At 37.3% G+C, this 25,637-nt stretch overlaps 1 protein-coding gene across 4 annotated transcripts in view; it reads left to right on the top strand.

Moving 5' to 3' along the window:
* BRIP1 (BRCA1 interacting helicase 1) overlaps window positions 1-25,637 on the top strand; it is a 114,619-nt gene that overhangs the window by 22,697 nt on the left and 66,285 nt on the right. For all 4 annotated transcript variants that reach the window (XM_057407113.1, XM_057407114.1, XM_057407115.1 and 1 more), the window contains exons 15-16: window positions 16,698-16,857; window positions 17,620-17,741. In XM_057407113.1, coding sequence (XP_057263096.1) covers window positions 16,698-16,857; window positions 17,620-17,741 — 282 coding nt within the window. The remainder of the gene's footprint in view (window positions 1-16,697; window positions 16,858-17,619; window positions 17,742-25,637) is intronic.

Genomic DNA, 25,637 nt, shown 5'->3' with positions numbered 1-25,637 from the left:
CCAAAAGGGTTTGAAAGGTGGTTTTCAAACAGTGAAACTTAACAACTGGGAAGTGTTCTTCTCTTGAGAATCCAACATTTGTTTACTGCTTTTTTTCTTTTCTGCTTACACCTTCAAGAGCTAGTGTTCTCCACTGATTCACATTAATTGTATTTCATTTGTAGTTGCTTTCTTTTACAAAGCGTTAACTTTTGAGGTTAAAGCAGTCTTGCTCAGCAGCTGCCTACTGTTGCTGTGTATTTTGCATTATACCGCATCAAATAGTTTTGTAGAGGGAAATGTCTTGGACCTGGCAGAACTATTATGTTGCAGTATATTACTATTAACATAGAGGTACAGCCCAATTAATGCTGCATTGCATTTGCTGTTCCCCTTGAGAATTTTGGAGTAAGACGGTAATGATACATATATAGTCACTTTAGCAAAATATAAGTGCTGAATTTCACATTTGAGTTGCTGTGTGTCTCATCTTAAGAGCAACTAGTTCAGGGCTTAGGTTCTGTCAGTCTTGTCCCATTTATCTGTTTTCTTGGCTGCATGTTTTCAGTGGGAACAGTCAGGATTGGGTGACAGTAAATCCATTTGGACTGGAACGCCTCTGTTGACTGTCTTGGTTCCCTTTCCATGTTTAAGGTATCAGCCAAAGCTGTAGTGAAGTTACAGACAAGTGCTGTTCACTAGTCTGTCGATAAAACCATTCTTGGTGGTATTATACAAGTAAAGGCAGGCAGACCTTAACATCAGTTAACTGTGAGCAGCATAGAGCCTGGCAATAGATCTAACAGAGCATGGCAGTAGGTATAATGTGTGTTGTTTTCAAATAGATTGAGAATCTTTGGGTTCAGTCTAGGTAGTTGGTTGGAATCAACAGGAGGGACCTCAGTTTAACCCCTTGCTATTGCACTCTCCTGCCATTACGGAGCAGTGTGTCTGCATTGGATATGAGCCTGGGTCCTTGAATGTGCCATTTCCTGGCCTGCACATAAATGTGCCACCCCTACATATGACAGGCTGAGAGAGGAATACAGTTCCTGCATTAATTCTGGATGTCTGGCACTTCTTAGCCTAAGACAGACCCCTTTCTTACTGAGATTTGTATGAGGTTGGTAGAATTGTTATTTCTTTTTCAAGAAGCCTGTGCCAGAGTGTCAGAAAATGCATCAGTTGTAAGCCTGAGAAAAGAACAAAATATTTTAATTTGTAAAACTTTGCTGAAACACAGTTTTGTAAATAAATTATAAGAAACCCATTTTTTTTTTTAGCTGCCATCAATAAAAACCCCAACACTGCCTTCAGACAACCTTTACTTATTTAATAAATTACTTCAATAAATTTACAAAAGATGGTAGTCTGTTTAGCCAGGCCTATTAAAAGCATTAAGATTTGAGCACTGGCTGTTAAAAAGAGTAAATGGCAATATCACAAAGTTAAACAAATGCCAAAAAACATTTTCCAGGGTACTGGGATTGTAACAATACCATTAATGAGGGCAAAGAGGTTTTAATGCAATTTGCACATTCTAAAGTTTCAAAAAGAGGTTTTGAGTTAGTGCATTATTAATGTTCTGAACATCTGGAACTATGCAAGAGCCACAGACATTGAGCAAGTGCAGGGTTTCCCCACTAGGTCTGATGCTGACTGATTTCCTCCCTAGTGAAAAGCTTGTTTTAAGAAGTTTGAGACAGTAAAATGACAATATCCAGATAAGAGATAAACATTCCACAGTGTCTTTTGGCTTGTAATGTGTATGGAGGAAAAAAAGTGGAAACCATTATGTTTGTGCAGTTAAAAGGTGAATTTGAAATTAAATGGGAAAACAGTTATTTGCACCAGAGATGGCTGCTCCATGGTGCAGTCACACTGATTGTGGAGTTCTTAGGTGAGGAATTATGCATTATATATTATTATGGGTGGGTTCCATTAGATTGCTTAAATTTTTTAGCTAGGTGTATTTAGGTATTATATGCAGGGCTAAATGCTTTTATCAAGAGTAATATTCTTCTTAATATTCTTGTTGACAGCTGTAGGAGTACTTTAAAGAAGAGATTTACTCCTGTGTGTAAACATTTGCAAGACGTAGGGATCTGTTTGCGCCACGTATCTTTTATGACAGAAATTTGTTCCTTGAAGATACATAAACATTAACTTTCTGCATATTCTTAATGATGGAGAATATGATTTACACTGTTATAGCTTAAAAATGATACTGGCGAGAGAATGTTTCAATGTGTTGTCTAGTCTTAGATGTTTTAACTATAGTTAATATCCAACATCACATTTTGGGATGAAAAGAAAGGAAGCCTTCAAACAGGCTGGCATATCACAGGTAGGTTATGAAATAGTTGTAAATCAGTAATGATACTCACTTTCTGCACATCATTTGCTTTCTGCCCTCAAGCAAAAGGCATTCTCTTGTTCCAGAAGCCTTATTTGTTTGAGCCAAACAGCTTGAATGATGCTGTTATACTATGTAAGAAACCCTAAACCCAAGAAAATACTTTAGAGAATAGAATTCTGCCATCCTTGCTATCTCACAGTATGTGTAAGTATCCAACAATGAAAGCAGAGCAAAATGTTGGAAGAGTAATCAAACAACGTGTGAGAAGCTCTCTGGGTCTCTTCCCTGGCACTACCCACTCTGTGCAATGCCCCCTGGAAGCCACTGGGGCTTTGTCAGTGACTGAGGAAGCTGGAGTGGGGCTCATGACACTACAGTGACCCTTCGGGTTTTGTTTCTTTTTCTTTCAAAAGAAAGGCTTATTGCCAGATTTTAAAGCTGTGTCTGCATTACTCTGATGAAAATCTTGGTAAAGTGATTCTGTCTGATGGGGCATAATTTGGGGAAAATGTGATCTAAAAAAGCAGAATTACAAAGAGTCAAAACCTGTGCGTTGCAACATTTGTACGTAATAAACCCATATGGATAGAATCTTGTTTTACTTGTTGTCCACTATTGTTTCTTTATTGCTTGCTTTTCACTCCTACTCTTCACTGATACTTTTTTTCTCTCTGATCTTTATCTCAGCTTCTTCATCTTCTATGGTTTTATTTGCTCCCATTAATCATATACAGTATCTACTTTCAGATTTATTCTCTATTTTTCCATAATTTAAACATTTAAATGCCTGTAATATAAACTGTCTAGGTATTGGGGCCCTCACATTCATCCAAAAGAACAGTTTTCAGGCTTGGTGTGCATTATCTGAGGTGTCTTCTGAGAGCTCCAATAGCTCCTGAAACTCTTAATGTGATTTCTGAAGTCTATAGTTTCAGTATTTCCCATTGACTTGGGCATAGCATAGACATGTATGTAAAAATCACTGTGTGTGGTGGAAGACTTCAACCATTCCATCACTATGCTCTTTTCTCTGCCTCGGGCGCTGAAGGCTGTTGTGGTGATATTGGTTAAAATAGAAAGACAGTAGCAGAAGGAATAGTGAAGTTTGTACAAAAAGAATTAGAATAAGAGTTTTTCTATAGCCAGGTATATAATATTTATCCTCAAGTTATGCTGGCAAGCCTCCTTCTTTCCTGTCATGAGTTCAATCAAGTTACTCTGCTAAACTAAATCTGAAGATGGAGCTAGTAGTTCACACTACACAAGATCGCTTCTTGTGTAATTATAGAAGCTGCAGCAAACATACCTCCTTGAAATATGAAAGCTGAAAGTGCTCAATTATCCTTCAAAGGAATAATTGAAGTGCAATATAGTTGAAGTTCTCCTAGATTTTTAAAGCTGTTGCTTGTTTTGTTATGAATTTATTAGAATGTTTTCACTTAGGATTCTTTAACCTCTTGAGCTGTTTGTGTCTGGGGTCTTTCTGTGCTTTTTTTTCATTCTCTACTGCTTGGTTACTGATGGCTGATTTCAGTTTTGACCATCCGCATGTGTTACTCACAAAGCAAGCCAATAAAAATGTTGATCTTGGGCTCCTTCAAAGATAAAATTTTATCTTTGGGGAGTGATAACTGACAATCTGAATAGTTGCACAATATTCGTTTTCATTCTTAAATAATATGACAGGATCCTAGATATGTGCACTGGTTATGGGGTAATTTTCTTGGTTTCTGGGAAATCGGAGACAATCCAAACTTTAGATGTGCTTAGAGAAGTTGAAGGAGGTGATCCAGCAGCTTGCTGCTGAATGAGGAAGTTCTTCCCCCTTTCCTTGTGATCATTCTTGTGCTACTTTGAATTTTGTATCAGAGATTTGGATCTCTCGAACAAAAGAAAAGTTTTTATCCTTTTTTTTTTTTTTTCCCCTGGTTAGTTTTCTGCTGGCTTTGTGAACTGAGTTGGCTCATCTGGAGTTCACAGAAGTGTCAGAGATAGCTCAAGGGAAGAGATGATATTGCACGCTCAAGGAAGGGGAGCAGCATCATTCCTTTTACTGCTGGAGCTCAGTCTCAGGGATGAGACATTACTATGCTTCTTTTACACGGTTTTCAGTGGTTGACCTTAATATGAGAATCTATAAAGATACTCATTTGGAAATTCTCATCTCTTTATGAAATATGGTTTATGTTATAAAGTTGTTGGTATGAAATTACAGCTTTGTTAACTGAGTCTCTTTGCTGCATATTAACCTAATAAACTGGAGAGTTACTCAGGTGGATATTCAGGGTGAGTGGAAATTTGGGTGAGGTGATATGAAAGGAATGAACTGTTCCACTTGTTCTGTGGAAACCTGCAGAAACTGTGGGAATGGAGGAGCAGTTTGCTGTCTGTATGTACTGCTTACTGCAGTCAGACATTCTAAACATGGCCACTCTTTTGGGTGCACAGTGACTGTGGTGCTTGTGTTCTAGCAGCTCAGTGCTGTTGGCTCAGGGGCAATTTCTAGGTGTAGTTTGAGTCTCACTTTATCTTTTTGAATTACTGGCTGCAGAAATGAACAAATACACTTTCTGCGGCTTACTGAACTGCTACGGTGACCAGCAGGCGATGTGCAATTATTCAAGTGCCCTGTGGCACTTGCTTTTTACATGGAGCAGATATACTTCCTGATAGCATCTGCACATCATACAAAGTAGAATCCGTAGCGACAGTCTGTGGCAGATTATTGGGTATTATGTCTAAAAAAATTATATGCCATGCTGGTAGATGAGTGTTTTGCTTGTGACTTTCACACCCTGGGAGCTGTGCAGTTTAATATTTTATTATGCTGTTAGTTTAAATACTCTGAGCATACAGCATCAGGAAAATAAACTGAAAATCTAGTATTGTTTTGCACTTCTGAGCTCTGACTTGTCAAAGTGCTGCAAGCTGAATTGTTTTGTCTAGTTAACACATGCTCCAATTTCCCTTGTAATTAACACTTCCTGCTCGCTTATTTTTCTTACCATTCCAGTAGTATCTGCATTGAAAATGAGTTTTCACAGTCAAGAATTTTGCACTCTGTGAATCTCAGAGTCCAAATAGTAAATAACAATTACAGTCACTATGTCTTTTCCCTCAAGAGCTTTTAATGGAGGGGAGAGAAAGTGGGATTGAAAAACTTTTTAATAGGGAACAATATACATAAGCAACGTTATTTTTAAGAAGATAGTGTGTCTTGCAGAGGTTATTTTGGCATTACTGTTGTTCTGAACCATTACAACCTGCAGAGTTCCTGGGTTTTTTTGGTGTTTCTGAGAGGTTCACTGCCTGATGTGGTAGAGATGTGCATGACTTGTGTGAAAAGTCATATATTTCATTGTCTCTATATATGAGATAAAATATACTTAAAAGCATATATTTAGATAGCATGTTCTGCATCAGCAATGTAGCGGCATATACAAGAATGTGAATATTAAATGTATTGAAAGAGATTCCTGGAATTTTCAAAATTCAGAACAGTTCTACCTCATTGGAAAGCTGGGACAAAACCTTGTCTTAAAATCAAGTCTTAACTTGAGTCTTAACATTTCCAGTGAGTTCAGTGGATTTATGGTAAAGTTTGTGTTTAGAGATCCTGCCTTCAGGTTTTCCTCCCCGTCATTGGAGTCTTTCTGTGGGGTAGAGAAGAGTTTATGATTCATTCTTATTATTCATGCTCTTTTACCCATGGTATCCTATCTTATCTCTTGTTATAGAAATGTTATAGTTAACAGTTATATGCTTAATCACAGATTACTGTGAAACTTTCATTCAGTGAAGTGGTTGAATAGCTTCTTGCTGTGTGAGATTAATTGTTTCTTTCTTAATTACTTCTGACTGAAATGCGTTTCTACTACTGGTGACATGGGTAAGGGTCATTATTGGCATTGTCATGATTGCAGAAAATTTTTTCACTTTGCATTTCTGTATTTGAACATTTGTTTGATTCTTTGCCATAGGTGTGGAATTGTACTGATTTTTCTTGTGCAGTGGTCCTGCTTCCCAAATGCCAGGTTTTAGATTTCATCAAGAATAAGAGTTGTTATGGGTTTCCTGTTATCATAATTTATCATTATGTCATTACTTATTCAGAGCTCAACATCATGCATACAATACATGAATGTTGCTGAGAAATTATCTGATGATATGTGCACTGATTTGCTGTATAACAGTGAAAAATGACTAAGCTGTCTGAGGAAGTAAAGGAATATTAATCTTTCTTAAAATGATATAATAACTACAGGTGTAAAATGGCTTCTATAAATACAAAAATATATTCTCTGTTAGTGTTAATAGAAGACTAAAAGCTAAAACCTGTTACTCTCCCACCCTTGGTGTCAGTTCCCCATGACAGGCATCTGCCTGCCCCCATTTACTGTGTGAGCATTCATAGACTTGGTCAGCCTCATGCCTGCACGTCTGTTGAATCACTTCTCCCAGATGGTACTATGCTTCTCTGCTCATGTGCCACTAAGACAACCGTGTCCTTTTTAACTGTTTATTCCGAGGGAAAAAAAAAAAGTCAAAGATGAATGAACTTGGGTTTTGGCTCATGATGGGCAGCAGTGAAGGATACTGACTTCATGAATGAACAATTAATAATTTGGGGTTTGATTCTGGACCAGGATCTACACAATCTTTTTAAAAAATGTTCTTTTTCTGGGGAGCTTTCTTTGTGTGAAGGATTGCTCCCTCACTGGAACGTGGAAGTGTAATGATAGCCTAGGGTGAATGTACAAGCAGTTCTGGTAACACAGAAAGCTGTTGTCTTGGTTAATTTTAAAACCACAAAAGAAACCCTGTTTTGAACCGGGTTGTTTAGAAACAGCTGCGTCGGAGCTCAAAGACTGAATGCTTCAAAGGCTATACAGATTGTTCTGTGGTAAAACAGACTGGGGTTTTGGGGAAAAGATTTTATATAAAGAAGCTTCTTTAACTGTAGAAGCAACATATTAACCGTGTTATTCTAGAGTCTTTGGCGTGCAAAACATTTCATTTTTCATTACTGTTGTCGCCGTTCACATATTCCATTATTTAAGGAGGTTATTGAAAAATTGATGGTATGTTGGTACCAGAGAGACATCCTGTAGGCTGCAGTGTTGATTTATGGCACATGGAACACAGTTCAGTGCTTCAGTTTCCTGCTGGTGAGCGGCACTTTGTCATTGTCCCTAAAGAAAAATCATACCAGTGAAATCCCCTGTGTTTCCCCCAAGTTGAGTGATGCATACTTTTCCTTTGAAAATGATTATGAATTATTCACCTTTTATTGTGCTGGAGTGTGCACATGGTGATCAGAATCTTGTTCATAATACAGAGTTTTTCACCATGTTCAGGGTTTAGTTTAATTATGTAGTTGAGTTGCACAGTAGCTTTAGTATTTTTATCTTGCTTCCCCCCCCCCACAGTGTGGCTGCCAAGCCTGTGTGGGTTAGCACAGGTATAATCCTGCAATGCCTAGCATATGTGGCTATCTCAACATGTTAGTCTTAGTCCTAAATATTTGAGTTTCTTTCACATTTGTTTACGATTTTCCCTGGGAAAATAAGTACAGTAGTTCTGAACTTAAAAAGATACTTCCCCCCCAAAGTTCTTGAAAATCACAGACTCTTACATGGCAGTGAAGAAATGGTAAGATCTCGAAGTGGAAAACCTCATGAAATAGCACACGTAGTAGTACTGCAGGTTTCCAATTGAGGGCAGCTTTCTCCCAGGAGATGTGTTGAGGAAGGACTCCATGATACAGATCACCTGTTATGAAAATGAAAAGACTGCATGATCTCTCTTCATAACTCTGGAAGAGATGTGACTTGGGTCGAGGTCCCTTCACCCCTCCTGGATTCCATCTCTGGACTGTCCAAGACTTTCCAATACAATAGAATTTGTCTTACAGAAGAGAATAACCTGCTGAGCATACACCAACTTCAGCGATTTTGTTTTAATTTTGGAATCATGACTATCTGTGCAAGCTGAAGTTTTCTGGTCTCATTCCTTCACAAGGCCTACTTTTATTTCAGGACTTTTCTAAGGTCTTCCCATGTTAAAATTTCTCTCTGTGTTGCCTAGTCTTCATATTCCTTAAAAAAGAAGAAATGAAAATTGCTGAACATACTGTTTTCCCTGTATTCTTTAATTATTGGTTTCTTTTTCCTGATAAAATATTAAACATTTTTTCTGTAATTTTCATATTTATGTATATTCTGTTTGCAATCATTGAGCATTGAAACTTTGGGAAAGTGAGACCAGGCAGAAACTGATCGGGAGTTAGTGCTTTGTAAACCAGGTATGGTTCAAAGGAAGCTTGAAAGCTTCTTTGCATTGCTTGTGGTAGCCCCATGATGATAATAAATAGTTAAGGAAATGTGCAGCAGAAAGGAGGTATAGCCTCTCCTTGATAAGAATAGCATCTTTGTGTGGCCTGTTTCCATTAAAATGCTGCATTGAATCAGTTTATTTTTGGCACATAAAGAAAAGGTTACCTGTGCATATGTATTTATACAAGCTTTTGGTATTTGTCTCCAGTTTCCCATTAACAGTGGGAAATTAGCATTCTATTTTACAAGTAGATTTTACTTCACAAATGAAAACTTTTAGGGACAGATATTTTTATGTTCTCTTTAAATGAAATCTGTTAGAAGTGGACAAAATGGAATTTGAAACTTTAAATATCTTTTTTTTTTTTGATGACCAGATACTTCAGTATTTTGTATCAGCCTAGTCATTTAAAAGAATGAATTTTAAATATCTCTCTGTATTATGTTAGATACCTCCCATAACCACAAAGAGGTTTCTGTGAATCAGTCTATTGCTTAACCTTTCATGAAAATCTAATTGAGTGCAAACAACTGCTTAAATAATTCAAGGGACTAAGTTATTCTTGGCTGGTGGAGCCCCAGCCCGGTGCAGTGCAAATGTCTGGGTGTCAGGCTAAATTGAGGGGTTTTCTTTTTTGGTGAGGAATGCATTGAGAATAAAATCACTGCAGAAAAGGTGTAAAGGTTGATTAAAAATGAAAAAAGGCACAAAGATGAAATGTAAATCGATTCTGCAGCTTGGGAAGTGACTGGTGGCCGAAAGGCACATATTCTTTCAGTCCTTTTAAAAGCAGGTAATATTTTTGGTGATGTTGATAAATGTTATTGGGTTTCATTGCTTTCTTTTCATGCATGTGACCTTTTATTCTTCTTAAGGGACATTGTGCTTTTTATAGTGCTATTTTTAATAGTTCTGGAGTGCTATTCCAAATTTATTTTAAAGTTTTGGATAACGGACATTAGATTTTATTGGTTCATTGGCCCAAATATTTTCCCTCCAGTTTCTGGAAAGAAACTCAGCGTTTTCCTTTCACACAAATCCTTCCAGACAGTTACCTCTGGTCCCTGAAATCTTTTATTCCTGTTTCAGTACTCTATTTACTTTCTTCCTTCTACTGTTTCCTTTGTGTTCACTTTTAACCAGAAAGGACTATTTCTGTTTTTGCTGCTGTTGGGTTTTGGTTTTCGTGTTTTGTTTGGTTTTAAAGGTGCAAATGGAATTAATTACTGATCTCAAGCCACCATGTTGGTTTTATAAACTGTTGTTTCCCCCACATTGAAGAGTTCTAGTCGTTCTGGAGGTAAGTTACCTGTAGGATTCTGGGTCATTTAGTACACAGGCTTGGCAACCCTTTTAGTTCACAGAACTGTTAAATAACTTCTGCTAGTTCTATACTTTTCCAAACCATCTTAGTTGCTAAAGAGCCTGTAATACCAGTATGTAAGTGATGTGAAAAAAGTGGGTGGAGTTTGGCCAGATATATTCTCCAGGGCTGCTTTGAAATAACCTGCATTTAAGGCCTTTAGTGTGTAAGTGACATACTAAATGCATTTATTAATGACTGAATGTATTTTGGGATTATCACTAATATAGAGACAGTTTCATTCTTTCATAATAGAAGTGCAGCATTCACCCAGGTATTCAGCCGTCACGTTGAATGGACCAGAGCTTTGAGACAGGGAAGAGTGGTTTGAACAAAATGTTACAGCTGTAGCTAAGCAGCTGACTCAGCAAAGTGCAGCATCCTGTAAGCTTATTAAAGGTAATGCAATACCTATGGAATTAGATACATTATAAAAACATCTGTGCCTTGAGGATTACTTTAGTGGAAAATGTGATGTTCTCCATCCTAATGGTGTAAATTTGCAGAAGGATCTGTCAGTGTATAGATTTTTACTTTTCTTTCACTAAAAGGAAGAGAGGAGGCAGCCAGTGCAGATGCAGGTTGATTTGTCCTGTGATATATAAAGCAACCTGTAGTGTTCTTTCTTTGCAGACAGTCCAAATGGTGAAAAACAGTTTGTAGTAAGGCAAGAAAACTGCATATCTTCTTGGCATTCTCTCTGAATGTGTGGGGTTTCAGTAGGTGCAGAGGAAATAAAAACTCCTTGTTTGGTTTTGACACCTGTTATTTTTCTGTCAAGATACTTGCACTGCATTCAAGCAAAACATTTGATAAAACTCGATGTATGAATTTGGTATCTGAACTCCTCTGCCTCCTCTACTCCACTGTCGCCTCCTGTTCCTTAGATAAGATAAAAGCACTCACTGTAGGACTGAGTTACTCAGTGTCTTGAAGCAAAGCAGAGTTTACGAGATCAGTAGGAGAGTAAAGATACAGAAATTAGTGTCTTCTGTTACTGAAGAAGGTATAAATTATATTTGCATCTAATATAAAATGTACAGAAAAGCCATTTAAAATATTAGGCACACTGCTGGCGAGGTCTGACATAGTATGTTTTCAGAAGACTGATCTCTGCACATTCTTATTGATAGACAAAATACTTCTAAAATGTTTTACAAAAAGCAAAAGGTATTTGTTACTATCAAGTTTTATTGTTAGATGTTTGGAGCACTCTCTCTAGGTCATGAGATTAGGTAGCTTTTGTTGGCTACTGACTCACTTAAAGTATCCATCAGTTGCAGATTTGCATCTCCCATGGTCCCTTTTATGGTGTTTTTGTTCCCTTTTGTGACGTGTTCTCAAAATTGAAATGCTGGTGAGACCTTAAGTGTTGCATACTTTGGAAAGGTGTAAGACCTTATTAAGGTATGTTTAAAACATGCAGGGATACCTCTTTCATTTTTAGAAATGTAAGAATGGCTCAGATGAGAGCGGAAGAAGCACTAAATTAAAGATTAGAGCACCATGTGTTGGAAAAAGTTTTATTATTTTATTTAAAGGAATAGATTTGAATTTTGTTCCCTCATCCTGACTAGATTGGAATTGCTTTTGGATAAGTTTTCCCTGCTTTGTGGTTGATTTTGTGTACGTGGTGAATTTATGGCTTTTTCAGAATGTAAGATTGTGAAAGAGCTAGAAGAGAGGTGTAGTTGGATGCAGGTACGTATGTCTGCAGCTTCTTAAAATGTTTTTGGTACTGCAAAGTTAAAGAATAAATCTGTAAGACAGTTCCAAAGTTACATGGAAAAAGAAACTCTTTAATGGGAGAATCTGTAATTTCCCTAGTCTGTGCATTACAAAAATAATATGATCTATTTCGGTTTTGTAGACGTAAAAGTGTATTATTCCCTATCTGCGCGAGCTTTGAGGGATCCCTTTATTCCATGTTTTAAGTCGTTAATCTACATGTCTATAGTTAGTCTAGATTTCCTTTGGAAGTACTTTATGTAATCATTTATATGTATCCAGTGGGGAATGGCCCAGGCCAGTCTTATCAGTTTTACAAACCATAGCTGGAAACTGTTTTACGATGCATGTCTATATTATATTTTTAAAAAGCAGAACATGCTACCATGTAACATTATTGAAAATTAAAGGGAAATGCTTGTACTATGAGCTTTTAGCTGCTTCTAAAACCAACTCCACCTCTTCCTCACTTCTTTTTATGTAACTAGAATTTTGGTGTCTGTATGTAGAAAGTACATTAACGGACTGATACTTGAAAGATGATCTAAGAGTGCATCATTATAGTGGCACTGTACGTCTTTGAATGTCATGTTTACGTGTTGGTGGATTGGATGATAACCCCATTTTCTGCACATGACTGTTCTTTTAGTCCCGAGTGTAGCACAGCTCTCTTAGTTCTACCAAAGTGGAGTCTAGTGAGGTAAGTCCTGTTGCTCAGCCCCTGTGTTGGTCATATATGTCTATTTTCCATTGCTGAAGTTTTATGCTGACTGTGAGTAGAACTTCTATTTGACCCTTCAAACACGTTTCCAGCCCACTGGAGAAACGCTTTGATTTGAAGCAGTGCTTATTCAAAAAGAAAATTCTGGTAGCACACACATGAAGAGCTCTGCTTGGGAAAAGGCTTTTAGATCAATGTTAGTCCCTTGAGAATCTCTGACTTTTTGCACTAACAGTGGTGCCAATACTGATTTTTATTAAGTCAAACCTAATGGCTGTTCCTTTCTCCCCGCAGTTAATATTCATATCTGAATAACAATGAAAACTGGAGCTTCATATCATTAAAAAAAAGAAAAATTACATAGAAACAAGATGAAAAAATAGCAAAGTTTGGAGAAGTGGAGTTTTTAATGTATAACAGCAGAGTTTTAAGCAGGTTGCAAGATACTTGAGTAAATACTGTGCCCCTTGAAATACCTCTTGTTCAGTTATCATTATATAAACGTATGGGTAACAAGACAACAGAGTTTTAAAGGTGCACGAGCGTATACAATACAACTGTAACTGATAGTTATTATTACATAGGTAATAGTTGTTGAACTAGTCGATAAAGCCAGAGTTATTTTATTCTGCTGCTTAGGTCGTTATAATTTCTGTCCTGCACTGCTCTTGAACGGTCTTTCATATTTTTACTTGTCCTGTTGTTTCCCCAAGCACTTTTTGATGAAGGGATTATTTCTTGTGTTTCTACTCCGCTGGCAAGGTGCAATCCATTCATTACGGAATATTCTAAGTAAATAAATTCAATAGCAGGTGCTTATAGCAGCGAAAGAGCTAGGGAGCTGTAAACCAGAATAAGTAACTCACATGTTAACAGTGTTTTCTGTTAGGCCCTCCCTCATCTCGGGTAATTGCTACTTCAAAAATCACTGTCAGAAGGTAATGAATACTATGAAAAAGTGCATCCCCAGCAACTTGCTTGCTGCAAGTTAACTTCTCAACTTTGCTAAGATGCTGGAAATTACAGTGATCTTGCCTTAGGGTAAAATACATTAAATGAGTCTTTGGTCTTGCTTCATGACATGGGAAACCCCTAATGCAATTTTTGGCACTGTATAAAACGAAGCGGCAGATGGAAACAAGCAAAGCTTTTCCTTCGCCGACACAGGAGAAGAGGATTTTTCCTAGGAGTGCAACGTAATGGCAAAGATGTTGAGAAAATAGTTTCCCCCATTTCCAAACTTCAAAAGCGCTTCAAAAACTGCCTAAAAAGGGGGATGCTGACAAAGACGAATGGTGAATCTGAGTACTGAGCTCATAGTTTCTATGATCATAGCTTACAGGTCCTTAAATTGCAGAAAGGAAAAAAAAAAAAGAAAAGATATCAAAGTAAACATCCCTCAGTGGTGCATGGGAAGCTGACAGATTCTTTCTAACAAGATTTTCTGCTCTCCTGGAGGAAGACCATTTGTTAATAAACCATTTGAGAATCCATTTTTAAAGGATTTAATAAAATATACACTGACTGCCTTCTACTGCAGAAACTATTATTCCCTTGGGTAGAAAAAGTGACTGACTGTGGGCATTAATGGTTGCTTCCTGAGATTCCTGGCATTATATCGTCCTCCCATTTGCACTTTTTCAACCCAAAGTTAAATAATTTTTTATGAGAAACCTGCGCTTGGTTCCTAGCTCTTATGAGGCATGTATGGGTTCTATATTTTATTTATTTGTATCCAGCCATGTCCGTAATTCTTGTTGTTTGAGTGTCTCTGTCTGTAGCGTGGGTATTGTGTGTGTTTGTGCATGCTTTCCTGCATACCAGAAAGTTTCCACATCTAGCAAACTCCATTAAATGGAAGGGGTAATAGCTTTTGTGTGAATTAAATGAATTGTTCCATTCTTGCTGAATATTCAAATAAATAATTCACACATGTCCGTCAAAAACTGTAGATTTTTCTATTGTGATGGTTGCTGTCAATTAAACCGGAAACCTGAACCTGTTATGGTCTTAAGAGATACTTGCCTGGAGTGGTTGTGTAACCCACAGGAAAGATGTTTGCTTAGAATTTGGAGGATGCTTTTCTACTGCCACCTTTCCAACTATGAAAATAAGTTACGCTCTTTTCAAACAGGAGAGAAATACAGTGGATTTGAGGGATTAAGTAATTTTTGTAAGGAATTTTGTCCTTTCTGAGATTATCAACAGACTTTGGTTCTCTTGAAGGAAGAAACAATTTTTCTTTAAAGAACTCTTCATAAGGGTTTTTTGTGAAAAATACCAGTTGATTTCAGTAGGGGGGATGATGATAAGAGGAGAAAGTCAGGGGTGAGTGACCCCTAGAAGTCAAAACATGGGTAGTTTATGTATGTAAATGTGAAATTCACACATACCCAAATATATCCCGTCTGTATTATCTTACTGGCTTCCTCTTGTCATGCATGGTAAATGGCAGGCAGTGCTGGAGGTGAATTTAGCATATAGATGGCTAAGTGGAGGCCTAGGCAGACATTAATTTCACAGAAGGAAGAATGAGATCTGGAAAGCTAATAGTGTTACAGTCACTGGCAGCTCTAGCAGATCCCAAATGGATGTACTTAAAGGCATAATATGTTTGATTCTTTTCTTTACCAGAATTATTTCCATGTCATATCCAAGAACTAAAGACATAGTGGCAGGCTGTGGATGGCAAGATGGACAGTCATTGCTCGTCATAGTATTACGACCTTTTAGATAAAAAATTACAGACAGGATGCTGCCAGGAAATGACAGAGCTGGTAGCAAAGGGGACAAGAAGTAGGACAGACACATTAAGAAGAGATGATTTATTTTAAAGTAACATCTATGTGTGTAGGAAACTGTTCCTACTATTCATCACTTAGGCTCTCAGGGCTTGCTTGATAATGGTGTCACATCAGTAGCACGCATGTGTAATTCTCTGAGCAGAGGTTTGAACAAAGCTGGTGAAAATTCAAGAATAATACAGTATTTGTCCCCTCTGAACCACATGTAGCTCAGAAGGAACTAATCCAAATACTTAATGTTATAAGTTCAGATCTTTAATGCTGAGAACATGAAATAATGCACGGGTTCTTGTAAAGAGTCTCATATGAATTTGCAGGTGTTCTCCCTTTAAACTCAAATGTGACAGTTACCATTAGTTCTGCTTCCCAATAACACTTAAACTGGATATTTGGACATGGGACAGATTAATTTTGTAACAACCCAACCATTCAAGGTGCTGAGATCTTGGCTGGAGTACATCAGCAAAGCAAGCGGGGTTGGAGTTAAGGCATGCTGAGGCTTTCTGAGGAATCAACTGGGGCAAGTGCAGGTTCCAGATAGAGCAGTTTTGTATAGCCTGAAGCAAAATACTGAGAAAGTCTTCAGTGTGTGAAGTTGAGGGAAGCACAGACAAATGAAGAGCATAACCCTTATTACAAAATCTGTGAATTTAAAATCTTTGTACATATGAAGCTGGGTAACTCTACTGCACAATACTTAGTATCACGCTAGTGATCACTGAATAATAAATGGAGTGAAATAAAGTATTTACCTCTGTCCACTCAATTTCCAGGGTGATTTTAGACTTTGCTTTTTGCAATGCAGTACGTTCACAATAAATGTGGAACAAGCTTATTTGCTTCCAGATTTGAACATGTACCGATTTGGTGTAAAATGTGCACAGTTCAGAATCTGGTAGGTGTAACAAAGCTGAAGGCCCTTCAAGAAGCAGAGGAGGCTGTTGCTAAGTCCTGCATAAATACCTTCTACCCCAGTTACCTATGTAATTTAAAAAAAATATTAAAGTATTGTGGAAATATAAGATATAAAGGCTTGTTTATGATTAACTCAGAATTTGTTTTCAGTCTTATTTACTGAGTAATCAGAAAACCAGATAATTCCTATTTTTTCTTTGGATGACATTCCTCTTGCTTTGTGGAGTACCAGACGATGCTCTTTAGTGACCACTGTCATAGATTTGGAGTTTGGCTTTTATAACTCAAAACACTTCAGCTTTTCTAAGCAAATTAGTGGCCATTGTGTTTACAAAGCATTGCATAGCTGTGGAGCATTGTATGGTAGGGAAACTTCATTAATACAAACCTGGGTAATTTCACTGAAATAAGTATCTTTGGGTGCTTTATTTGAACAGTTCAAGTCACTGACCTTTCATTACAGCTCTTCTGGATTTTTCTGTTTGTTTTCAGCTGTTGGACAAATTAAAAGATCGCTGGATGCATACTGGCTTATGGGAAAAGCTGGAGCTGGTGAAAACAGTCATTGCAGAGCCTCAAGGAGGGGCAAAGAGTGACTTTGATGAACTGCTTAAAATATACTATGAAGCAATAAAATGTAAAGGAGAAAGAGGTACGTTCTTCAGACATACAAAATAGTTGATACAGAATCTTCAAGTTTAAAGCAGAAGGGATTCTTAAAGTGCTTAACAGAATAAGGTATGAATGAACAGTTAAATTAATCTCATTTTAATAAATTATTGTGGTAAATGAGGCAGATTAACTGCTACTTATATTGTTGCATGAGGATGTAGGGAAGTACAGGATGATGCTTAATCCTAATCATGATATCCAAAAGGCACTGAGGTGTGTAAGGATGTGCAGTTGTGTATCCCACAGGGTGTTAGAGCAGCTTCTCTGAGAGTCAAATTTACTGTTTGTAGCATAACTGTCAATTGCCATCTTAGAGTGCAGTCAGTATAGGATTTCTTCTCAAAAGACTTAAATATCAGTATAGAAGATCAAGTATGGCAAAAAGACAAATAGTGTGATTTTGGGAGTGCAAACTTCAAGGTTTACAATTTAGAAGCTTGTTGTAGATGCATATGGTTCTTGCATAATTAAGTACTACTCTATTATGGAGTGCAAAATTACTTAGCTAGTTGATACTCAGTATCATACACAATATTACTGATCAAAGTGGAGCTAATCTCATCCCTTTGACAAAGAAGTCTGTATTTTTATATCCACTTACCTTTTCTGGACTGATACATGGTGTATTATGCTCTGTTTAGCTCTTTAAAGATGTTGGTCTCTTGAAAGATGTTACTGAAACTTTCTTCTGATACTCAGTTTATCACTGGTAATGATTATATTCCTCTCTGGCTTCTTCAAGATGGAGCACTCCTTATAGCTGTTTGCAGAGGAAAAGTTAGTGAAGGCTTGGATTTCTGTGATGAGAATGCCCGTGCAGTTATAACCATAGGTATTCCGTTTCCAAATGTGAAGGACCTCCAGGTAGGATACCAGTTCAGAGTTGTGCTTTATTTTTATGTCATGTTTGAAACACCAAATATGCACAAAATACTTTTTCTAAATGTGTACCCTTGTATTCCTCCCAATCCCTTTTGAATTCTTTGAGTTTCCTTCTACACAGGTAAGAGGAGGAACAGCATAGCTTGTCTTGAGGACTCATTTATGTCATTCTAAATAAATGTATATCATGCTATAGATGTATTACAAGTTTTTGTCTGACATTGCTGGTGAAGGCTATTGCATTGTTAAAATGCTCATTAACTTCATACTCTGTCAAGCAGCGGTCCGGATTCCCTCAGCTGTTTTCATGCACTGAAACTTGTGCTGTTTGCATAGAGATGAAGTCCCTTCCTTGGTCATTCAGTTGTGAAGCTCTGGGTTAAACTCTAGGAAAATGCTAGTTTAAATAAAGCATTCGGATTGATCAAAAGATTACTTCAGAATATAGGTGGAAAGATAAAAGTAATTCTAGTGTAAAATAATAACAGTGAAGCAATGTTTCACACACATCATTATTGATTGCAATACATCACCTTTCTAATCCCTGTTGCCTTCTGTACTGTAACTATGTGAACGATATTTCCCACTAAAACAGCCAGTGGAACTGTAAACCTTTTCCAAAGTAATGCTACTTTATTAGCTTGCAATTTTGAGGTACGAAATTATGACATAACACAACCTCCTCCTGGATACTGAAGGCATTAGTATTTTCATAATTCACTTTAGGCAAAAACTTCTAAAACCAGCATTTTGAAGTGCATCCAATTAAAGAAATTGGAGACTATTTCTAGTTTTCAGCAAGTGGATCCTGTTGCTTGGACTGCTGTGTAATTACCCACATCAACGCTTCCTTCTCTTTGGCTTCAGCAGGTCTTGTCTCATGGGTAGATGATGTTCCATTAGAATAGGCACTTCGTCATTGAAGCCAAGCATTCATAAAGGAAAAGAAAGCAAATGAACATGGAAAAGTGTTTTTTCAGAGTTTCTTTCTACTTACTGGGAAAGAATATTTATTATTGACTCGTTTGTAAGACTGCTCAGTTTTCAGTGGTCTGTGCATGTCACTTAGATAGTCACCCAGTTGCTGGCACACTTCTTCCAGTCAACATAGCTACTGTCACTGCTTTATCTTTTAGATATCTTTTTTGGGGACTACTTTGTGAAGTAAGAAACAAAGTGAAGTATCACAGAATAAATAAATACTGGAACAGCTGGATTCTGGTTATTAGTAATGCCAAATCAAACAACAAAGTCATAGGTTCACACTTGAAAGCCCATACAGACTCAGCTTTTGCTTTAGAGATGTATTCTGAACTACAGTGAACAGCCAAAGGCTTCTTTGTTGTCTACAGTGTGTGCCTAATTACAGCCTTGCTGGAAAAAACCCACATCCTATAAGGACTAGGAAGGTTATATTGGCGGTGGCTGCCTAGCGCAATGTTCTTTCAATGTTTGCATAACCTTCTTGAAGTACTCATTCAGCCACAACATGTTTTGCCTTACTAAAATGTAATATGCTGTACTTCAGTATAAAAGCATTTACATTGAAAGAATACTTCGCACTATTTCCAGAGTTAGAGATGCTTTGGTTTAGAAGTGTATGCTGAAATGGTATTTTGAAAATGGTCTGTAGTATGGCTGGAACTCTTACAATTTACTCCACATGATTTTCAGAAAGTCAGTACTTTTGTGTTCTAAATGATACAGAAATAAATTGGAAAGAATGTGTCAAGGGTGAATTATGTTTCTTAAGATGAAAACAGTATATTTGGTTTTGCCCTGAGTTCAACCAAATATGTAACGTAACAATCACAGGCAGAACATCCCATTACTGACAACTAAATTCCAAAAAATCAGTGTTGTGCTAAACTTTTTTTTGTTTTAATTAGACTGAAGAAAACCTCTAAATTTTTAAGTAGGGATAAAAACACTAGCTGCCAAATTGCAAGCAGCTAAAGGTTTGAGTGTATATATTTAGATATGGTAATGCACAAAGCACTGCAGTGATCAATTCTGGATGAGAGAAGGGCATGCACCAGTCTCTTAGCATCAGATTTGAGGAGCTGTCTGGTGCGTGGCAGTGCTCCTAGAATAATGCTAGAGGAAATTTGTCTTATTGTAAATGTGCCTTTTGCTCAAGATCTTGGCTCCCAAGTGATACCCAGCTGGGCAGTACTTCCCCTTAAACTGAATGATGTTCTGTTTTGACCAAGCCTTTAGGCGTAGTAGATACCCCAAAAAGTTCTGGTTAGCTTACATTTCTTTTACCAGTTGAGCTCAATTGCATGGTGAAGGATAGTCACTCTCTTCACTGAAGAGTAATGAGTAGCTTTGTAGAAATATAAGCATAAATACAAAAGCAATTTGGAAGATTAACCGTCTTTTTCAGCAGCATGTCAGCTCATAAAAGGATTTCCAGTTGCATTTTTAAGGAAAACTGGCTGTTGATATTGAAGATTGACATGTAAAATTAAAAAGAGGGGAGGGGAAAAAGAGACACAACACCAGTTTTCACCTGAAAGTATTCTTTTTGTTTATTTCTGGGGCAGCTGATCCAATAGTACTGCTTCTCAGAATGGAATGAAAGAGATGTCTTATAAAAGGGTACAGAAAACTAAGCACTGCATGTTACAAAAATCATTAACTATATATAAAACCAACTTGATACTGTATTTAATCGTCTGTATTAACAAAAGCAAATTGTTTATTACGTCAGTCCCCCTAAGCCAACAGACCTTACCTGAACATCAGAAAGGAAAACAAAGTTTTATTCCTCTACATTTTATTGTAATTATTCCAAATGCTTTTTTAGCGTGGCTGATTCTACTTTAAATGTTTCTCCTTATTAACAATTTTTTTTCTATTGAAATTCTCTTTTTCTCCTGAGGTTAGAAGAATCCAGATTTTTAAAAATTAGAAGACATGTAGAAGACATCTTTTGTCTGGCTGGTTGGGTGTTTTTTTAGGATGTGTTAAGTTCCCAAATGAAACAGTTGAAGTTTGTAGGATAGTTAGGACGTTTGCTTTTCTTATACAGTTGGTGTTCCTTTAGGTTTTTTAGGCTAACAGAAAATTGATTTATACCTGGTAATTTAAAACTTCCAGCCCTGAAGCTTTGGGAAGAACTTGACTTTGAGCGGATGGAAGAAAATTCAAAACACAGTGGTGCAAGTCAAGTTAGACCTATATAGACATAAAATTATGAGCACAGGTACAGCTGTAGTTTTTACATAGCAACAGGGGCTTAACAGATACACCAAATGAAGAAACTGAAAAGATGATTAATAATGACATCCCTTTAAAAACAGGAAATGCAAGTGATTAACAATTCCCTTGGATATCCATGAATGAGATACTTCTGGGATTGGTTTAAATCACTAAAAGTGCTTCGCTTCTACATGAAAATACACTTGCATGTCTGCTTTTTGGGTTAGTAGAAGTCCTCTTAAGACTCAATTCCATAACCCCTTACTCCTGCACATAGCTTTTACTTGTGTGAATAATCCCCTTAATACTTCTAGGACTGCACAGTCATAAGGGTTTGTAGAATCATGCCTTTGGAGACCAGTATTTCATGTTGGCAGTTTGATGTTGGCTCATCTCCACTACTGTTACTTGTCTGTGATCAACATGCTTTCTAAATATGTTTTATGATTTGTAACGTGATTGAATACCAGTGAACTGTAGTATTAGAGAATATAAATAACGTGACAAGAAAAGATGTGTAATCCCATATACATGTTATCTGATGCTAGCATACTACTCATTAACTACTGTTATATATTTTGAACTGTAGCATTTTGGATCCCGACAACAGTCTTTACTTGGGTAGAAACTCATTCTCAAGTGTGATGTATAGTATCCGATTTTATTTTCGCCATATGTTTGTGCTAAATATATGCCACAACTTCTGGTATTAAATGGCAAGAATTTACTCTCCTTTAGTAACTGTATGCTTTTACAACTTGTATTATTTTCTGTAGAACCTTTAAAGACTATCAGTTAGTTTCACTTAAAAATTTTAGGCACGTAGTATCTTGTGTTCACTCATTTTCCCAAAAAGAAGAGTTTAAAACAGTTTATCAGTGTTGGGGATACGGAAATTATTAAGGTTCAGAAATGTACTCGATAATAAGCAATACTTATTTAAGAAAGAAAGGCCAAACCCCTAATTCTGCGTAACTGAAAACGGCTTCTTATTGCTAAAGAATCAGGTTGCTAAAGCAAAATATATAAAAGAAATGTTGAAGTATTGCTTAAAGCTATGGTACTCTCAATGGTGGGGTTTGGCTCTAGGAAAGCAGGAAAATTTATTTCAGAGCCAAAAATGACTTCTTTGGCTGTGACCAGGATTTCCTCTGCCCACCTCTGGGACCTGAAAGTAGAGGTAGGAAAATCTGATTTTGGAGCCAAGTGTGACTTGTTTAGTTCAAGTCATAATTTACTGTTCTCACCTTGGGGACCTGAAATAAAGAAACTTGCTATGAAATGTTGATAATGGGTGACTCTGAAGTGCAAGCATTAAGCTAACTTTCCCAGAGAGCATTTCTTCACTTCCACCTTTCCAGATGCTTTTGATCGTAGTACAGTAAGTGTACTTAATCATGTAACAGCTCCGAGAACTTCACCAAAGTATAGAGGAAAACATAGTCAAACTCTTTTACATCAGTAGATGTGCAAGGAAAATAAACTCGATGAGGCCAGGATTACTGTGCAGTGGCATTACTCAAGGACTGTAGCTGAGTTTGCCACTAACGAGAAACGTTTCCCATAGCTGCTATAGGGTGAATATGATCTACAATGGCAAGTACTTTCTTTATTGTTTCCAGTAACATAATTTCTGAAGCATGATGGAACACATCATTTCAATTACAGTGTTCTGAGTTATAGGTAACCTAATGATACAGAGAGTTTGCAGCTATCTAGCTGAAGTTTCTCCTTTCTTGAGGGCTCCACAAACTGAGGTATTTGTTGTATCATTTCAGAATAATGGCATATTTCAAAAAATGTAACTTAATTTCTAGTTCTACTGGCAATTTTTAAACCTATATGGTTTTTCTCCATTAGAAGAAGAAAGAATCTTGTGCTAGAGAAGTGGTTGCTGAAGTACTTAGTTTCTTGCATCCTATATTCTAGGAGTAGAGAAACTTCTAAGAAAATGATTGTTGTTTTAAATGCTTAACCTTAGTTGAGAAACGCACCACCCACGGGAGGAATTTCATCACAGCTTTGCATCACTTCAAAAATATCGTCACTTCTTTTCCAAAATAAAGGATTGTTTTAAGATATGGGAGGATTGGTCCAGACAATCCCATTTCATGGGAAGGTCGTTGTTGTGTGCAGTAGAATTTGAAAGTTCCCCATGAAGTTAAGAAATTTTTGGAGAGATGTGAGACTGTTCTCTTAGTGATGTGATTGTTTGCAGCAGGCCGAATGGTTCTGAGCACCTTTCCCCTAACTTTCCAGTGAAACCTGACATTTGTTGTAAAAGCCTCAAGGCACAGCGTGTGCTATCATCTTCTGTATGATTGAAATGTTTGTAAGTAGTGATCGATTGTTTGATTGATTGTCTATGTCATGGCTGCCTAAACCTCAGCCACTTTGACTTTCTTCTTCATTCTATTACTGTCAGAAAAATTACAAATATAACGTGGGGAGCAGATTATGGAATTTTCACAGGGAAGGCAAGCATCATGGTGTATTATTTATTGAATGTGCTCTGAGCAGGAAATACTGAATAGCGTAAAAGTGCAATGTGTCTGTGTATTTGTATATATAAATGCATACATGCACACACTTGTCCTTCTTCCATGTCCCACTTCAGATTCAAGTTTTAAATTTATTCTAATTGCAAAATAGCTTTTTGAATCAATCAAGGATGTAAAGAAGAACTAAGCTTACATCACTGAAATGTACAATGTTGTGCAGCAAGCTGCTCGATGTTCAATAGCAGTTACTGGGGCAATATACTTCTAAATTTTGGACAAAAGCATACTTCTAGACTGTGCATCCAGCTTTGTTCTGGTCTTGCGGCAGTACACTGTAAGTTACTGGAATCTGCTGTGATTGCTGTTTACTAAGGGGTAATGCAGTGTACAGAATTGTATCATAACCACATGATTGGCTGGATATGCAGATCTCCATCCCTTGATTTTTAGTTTCTTCTCCCCAAAGGAGAAGAGGCATAACTACCAGGAGGTGTAACTATTTGTGTTAGAGAAAAAACAAGCAATGCAGTAAATACATCACGGTGTGGCAATTTCTTCTACCAGTTTGAAGCAGTAAGAGATTGCAAAAGCCTTTTACTTCCCAGTTTTTTGAGAAATGAGAATAGTTGTAGAAAGTCAAAGTCATCCACATCCAACAGAAATAGTGTTAATTAACAAAAAATGTTGATGGGAGAGGCTTGATCTGTGGGAGTAGCTGTAAAATCCTGTGGCATACAGCATTCCTGTAGCTAAGAAAGATAGCATTGAAGTTCAACTTAACATGTGAGACTAGTGGATGGCATTTCTCTTCTACTGGTGCAAGGCTAATGTCAATATATTGGCACAGATCACAGAATTCATCCCTAAATATATCCAGAAGTGAAGCCTTTGGATAAATAATACAGCAAATCAAAACTTTTCCTTTACATTTAATAGTTTACTTTTCTGATCCATAAAATTTTTCAAAGTGATTTTCTTGTGTTTATCTTGTCCTTAGCAGGTAGTGTTGACCTTTAAGTTTTTACTTTACTGTCAAAGTATGTTGAAAGCTTTAAAAGTGAAGCTATCACCTTGGGGATTTGTAAGGATGACTGACACTTACCACTTCACCTCAGACACAGCAGCACTGAGCGTATGCAGCAGCGTTGGACCTCAGGGGAAGCTGTTTGATTTTTTTCACTTCTGCTTCACTGGAAATGGATTGAATTTTCTCTTCAGAGGAGAGTTTTGGTTGCATTAGATTTTAATCAAGTCACTTGTTCACAGTCCCTCAAAGCCTACAAGACTGAGATGAGTAGATGGGCCTGGGGTGAATGTGCTACAAGATTTGTCAAACCGTAGAACTTCCAGATCTCTGAGATGCCACATGGTGTAGTTGACAATACTAAAAGTGTTCAGCGGTTACAACATTACATAAGCTTCCCATCTCTCTAACACTGGGATTAAGAGTGAGAATACTGGGGAAGCATTTAGTTGTAAAATACCTCTTGAGTTCAAAATAACAGAAAAACAGCCTTGCATGAGGTGGTGGTGCTGTTGTTCTGCCCCAGAAGATATTGTGCTGTTTAAATCTGACGAATGCCCAGTACCTTTTCAGGTGTACTGTTTAGTTGCAACAGCCTGCAAGACACAGCCAGTCAGAAATCTAGATCTGAAGAGATGTTGTTTCCTTGCCTTATTCAGTATTATTCGAGGAAGGCAAATTTTTAAGGGTGCATAGAAATCTTCAGGCAGAAAAGGTCACCTGAACTACTGTTAAGCTTATGTGGCTCTGATGCAGGAGTTACTGATTGGAGTCACTGACCTCTGCCAGGGCAGCTGCTGGAGTAGAGGGTGGTGGGTGCAGGGTTTGGCCTTGCAGTGCTTCATCTGCTCGAGTCTCGCAGGGTGGAGCTGAGTAACAGAGCATCTTGAAGATATCTGAGCAGTGCAAAGTATTGATCGTGTCTCTACCTGATAATATTCTTATTCACTGTATATATAGTATTGCTGTGCTCACGGTTTGGGGGTTTCATTGGTTTTTAAAGAAATGCAGTATTGGTGTATGAAAGCAGAAGATAACATTATATTTGTGCCTCGTGGCCATCTTTAGGCACAGGAGATGGTTAGAATGACCGTAATAAATTATTGTCATATACAGAATCTGGTTTGCTAAATTATAGGTAATAAG

This window comes from Pezoporus wallicus, unplaced genomic scaffold, assembly GCF_028554395.1.
Source record: "Pezoporus wallicus isolate ANWC-B61680 ecotype Strahan unplaced genomic scaffold, APGP_CSIRO_Pwel_v1 contig_10389, whole genome shotgun sequence".
NCBI classification, from domain to species: domain Eukaryota; kingdom Metazoa; phylum Chordata; class Aves; order Psittaciformes; family Psittacidae; genus Pezoporus; species Pezoporus wallicus.
The sequence above is the reverse complement of the archived record's forward strand: the minus strand, read 5'-3'. Positions and strand labels throughout refer to the sequence as shown.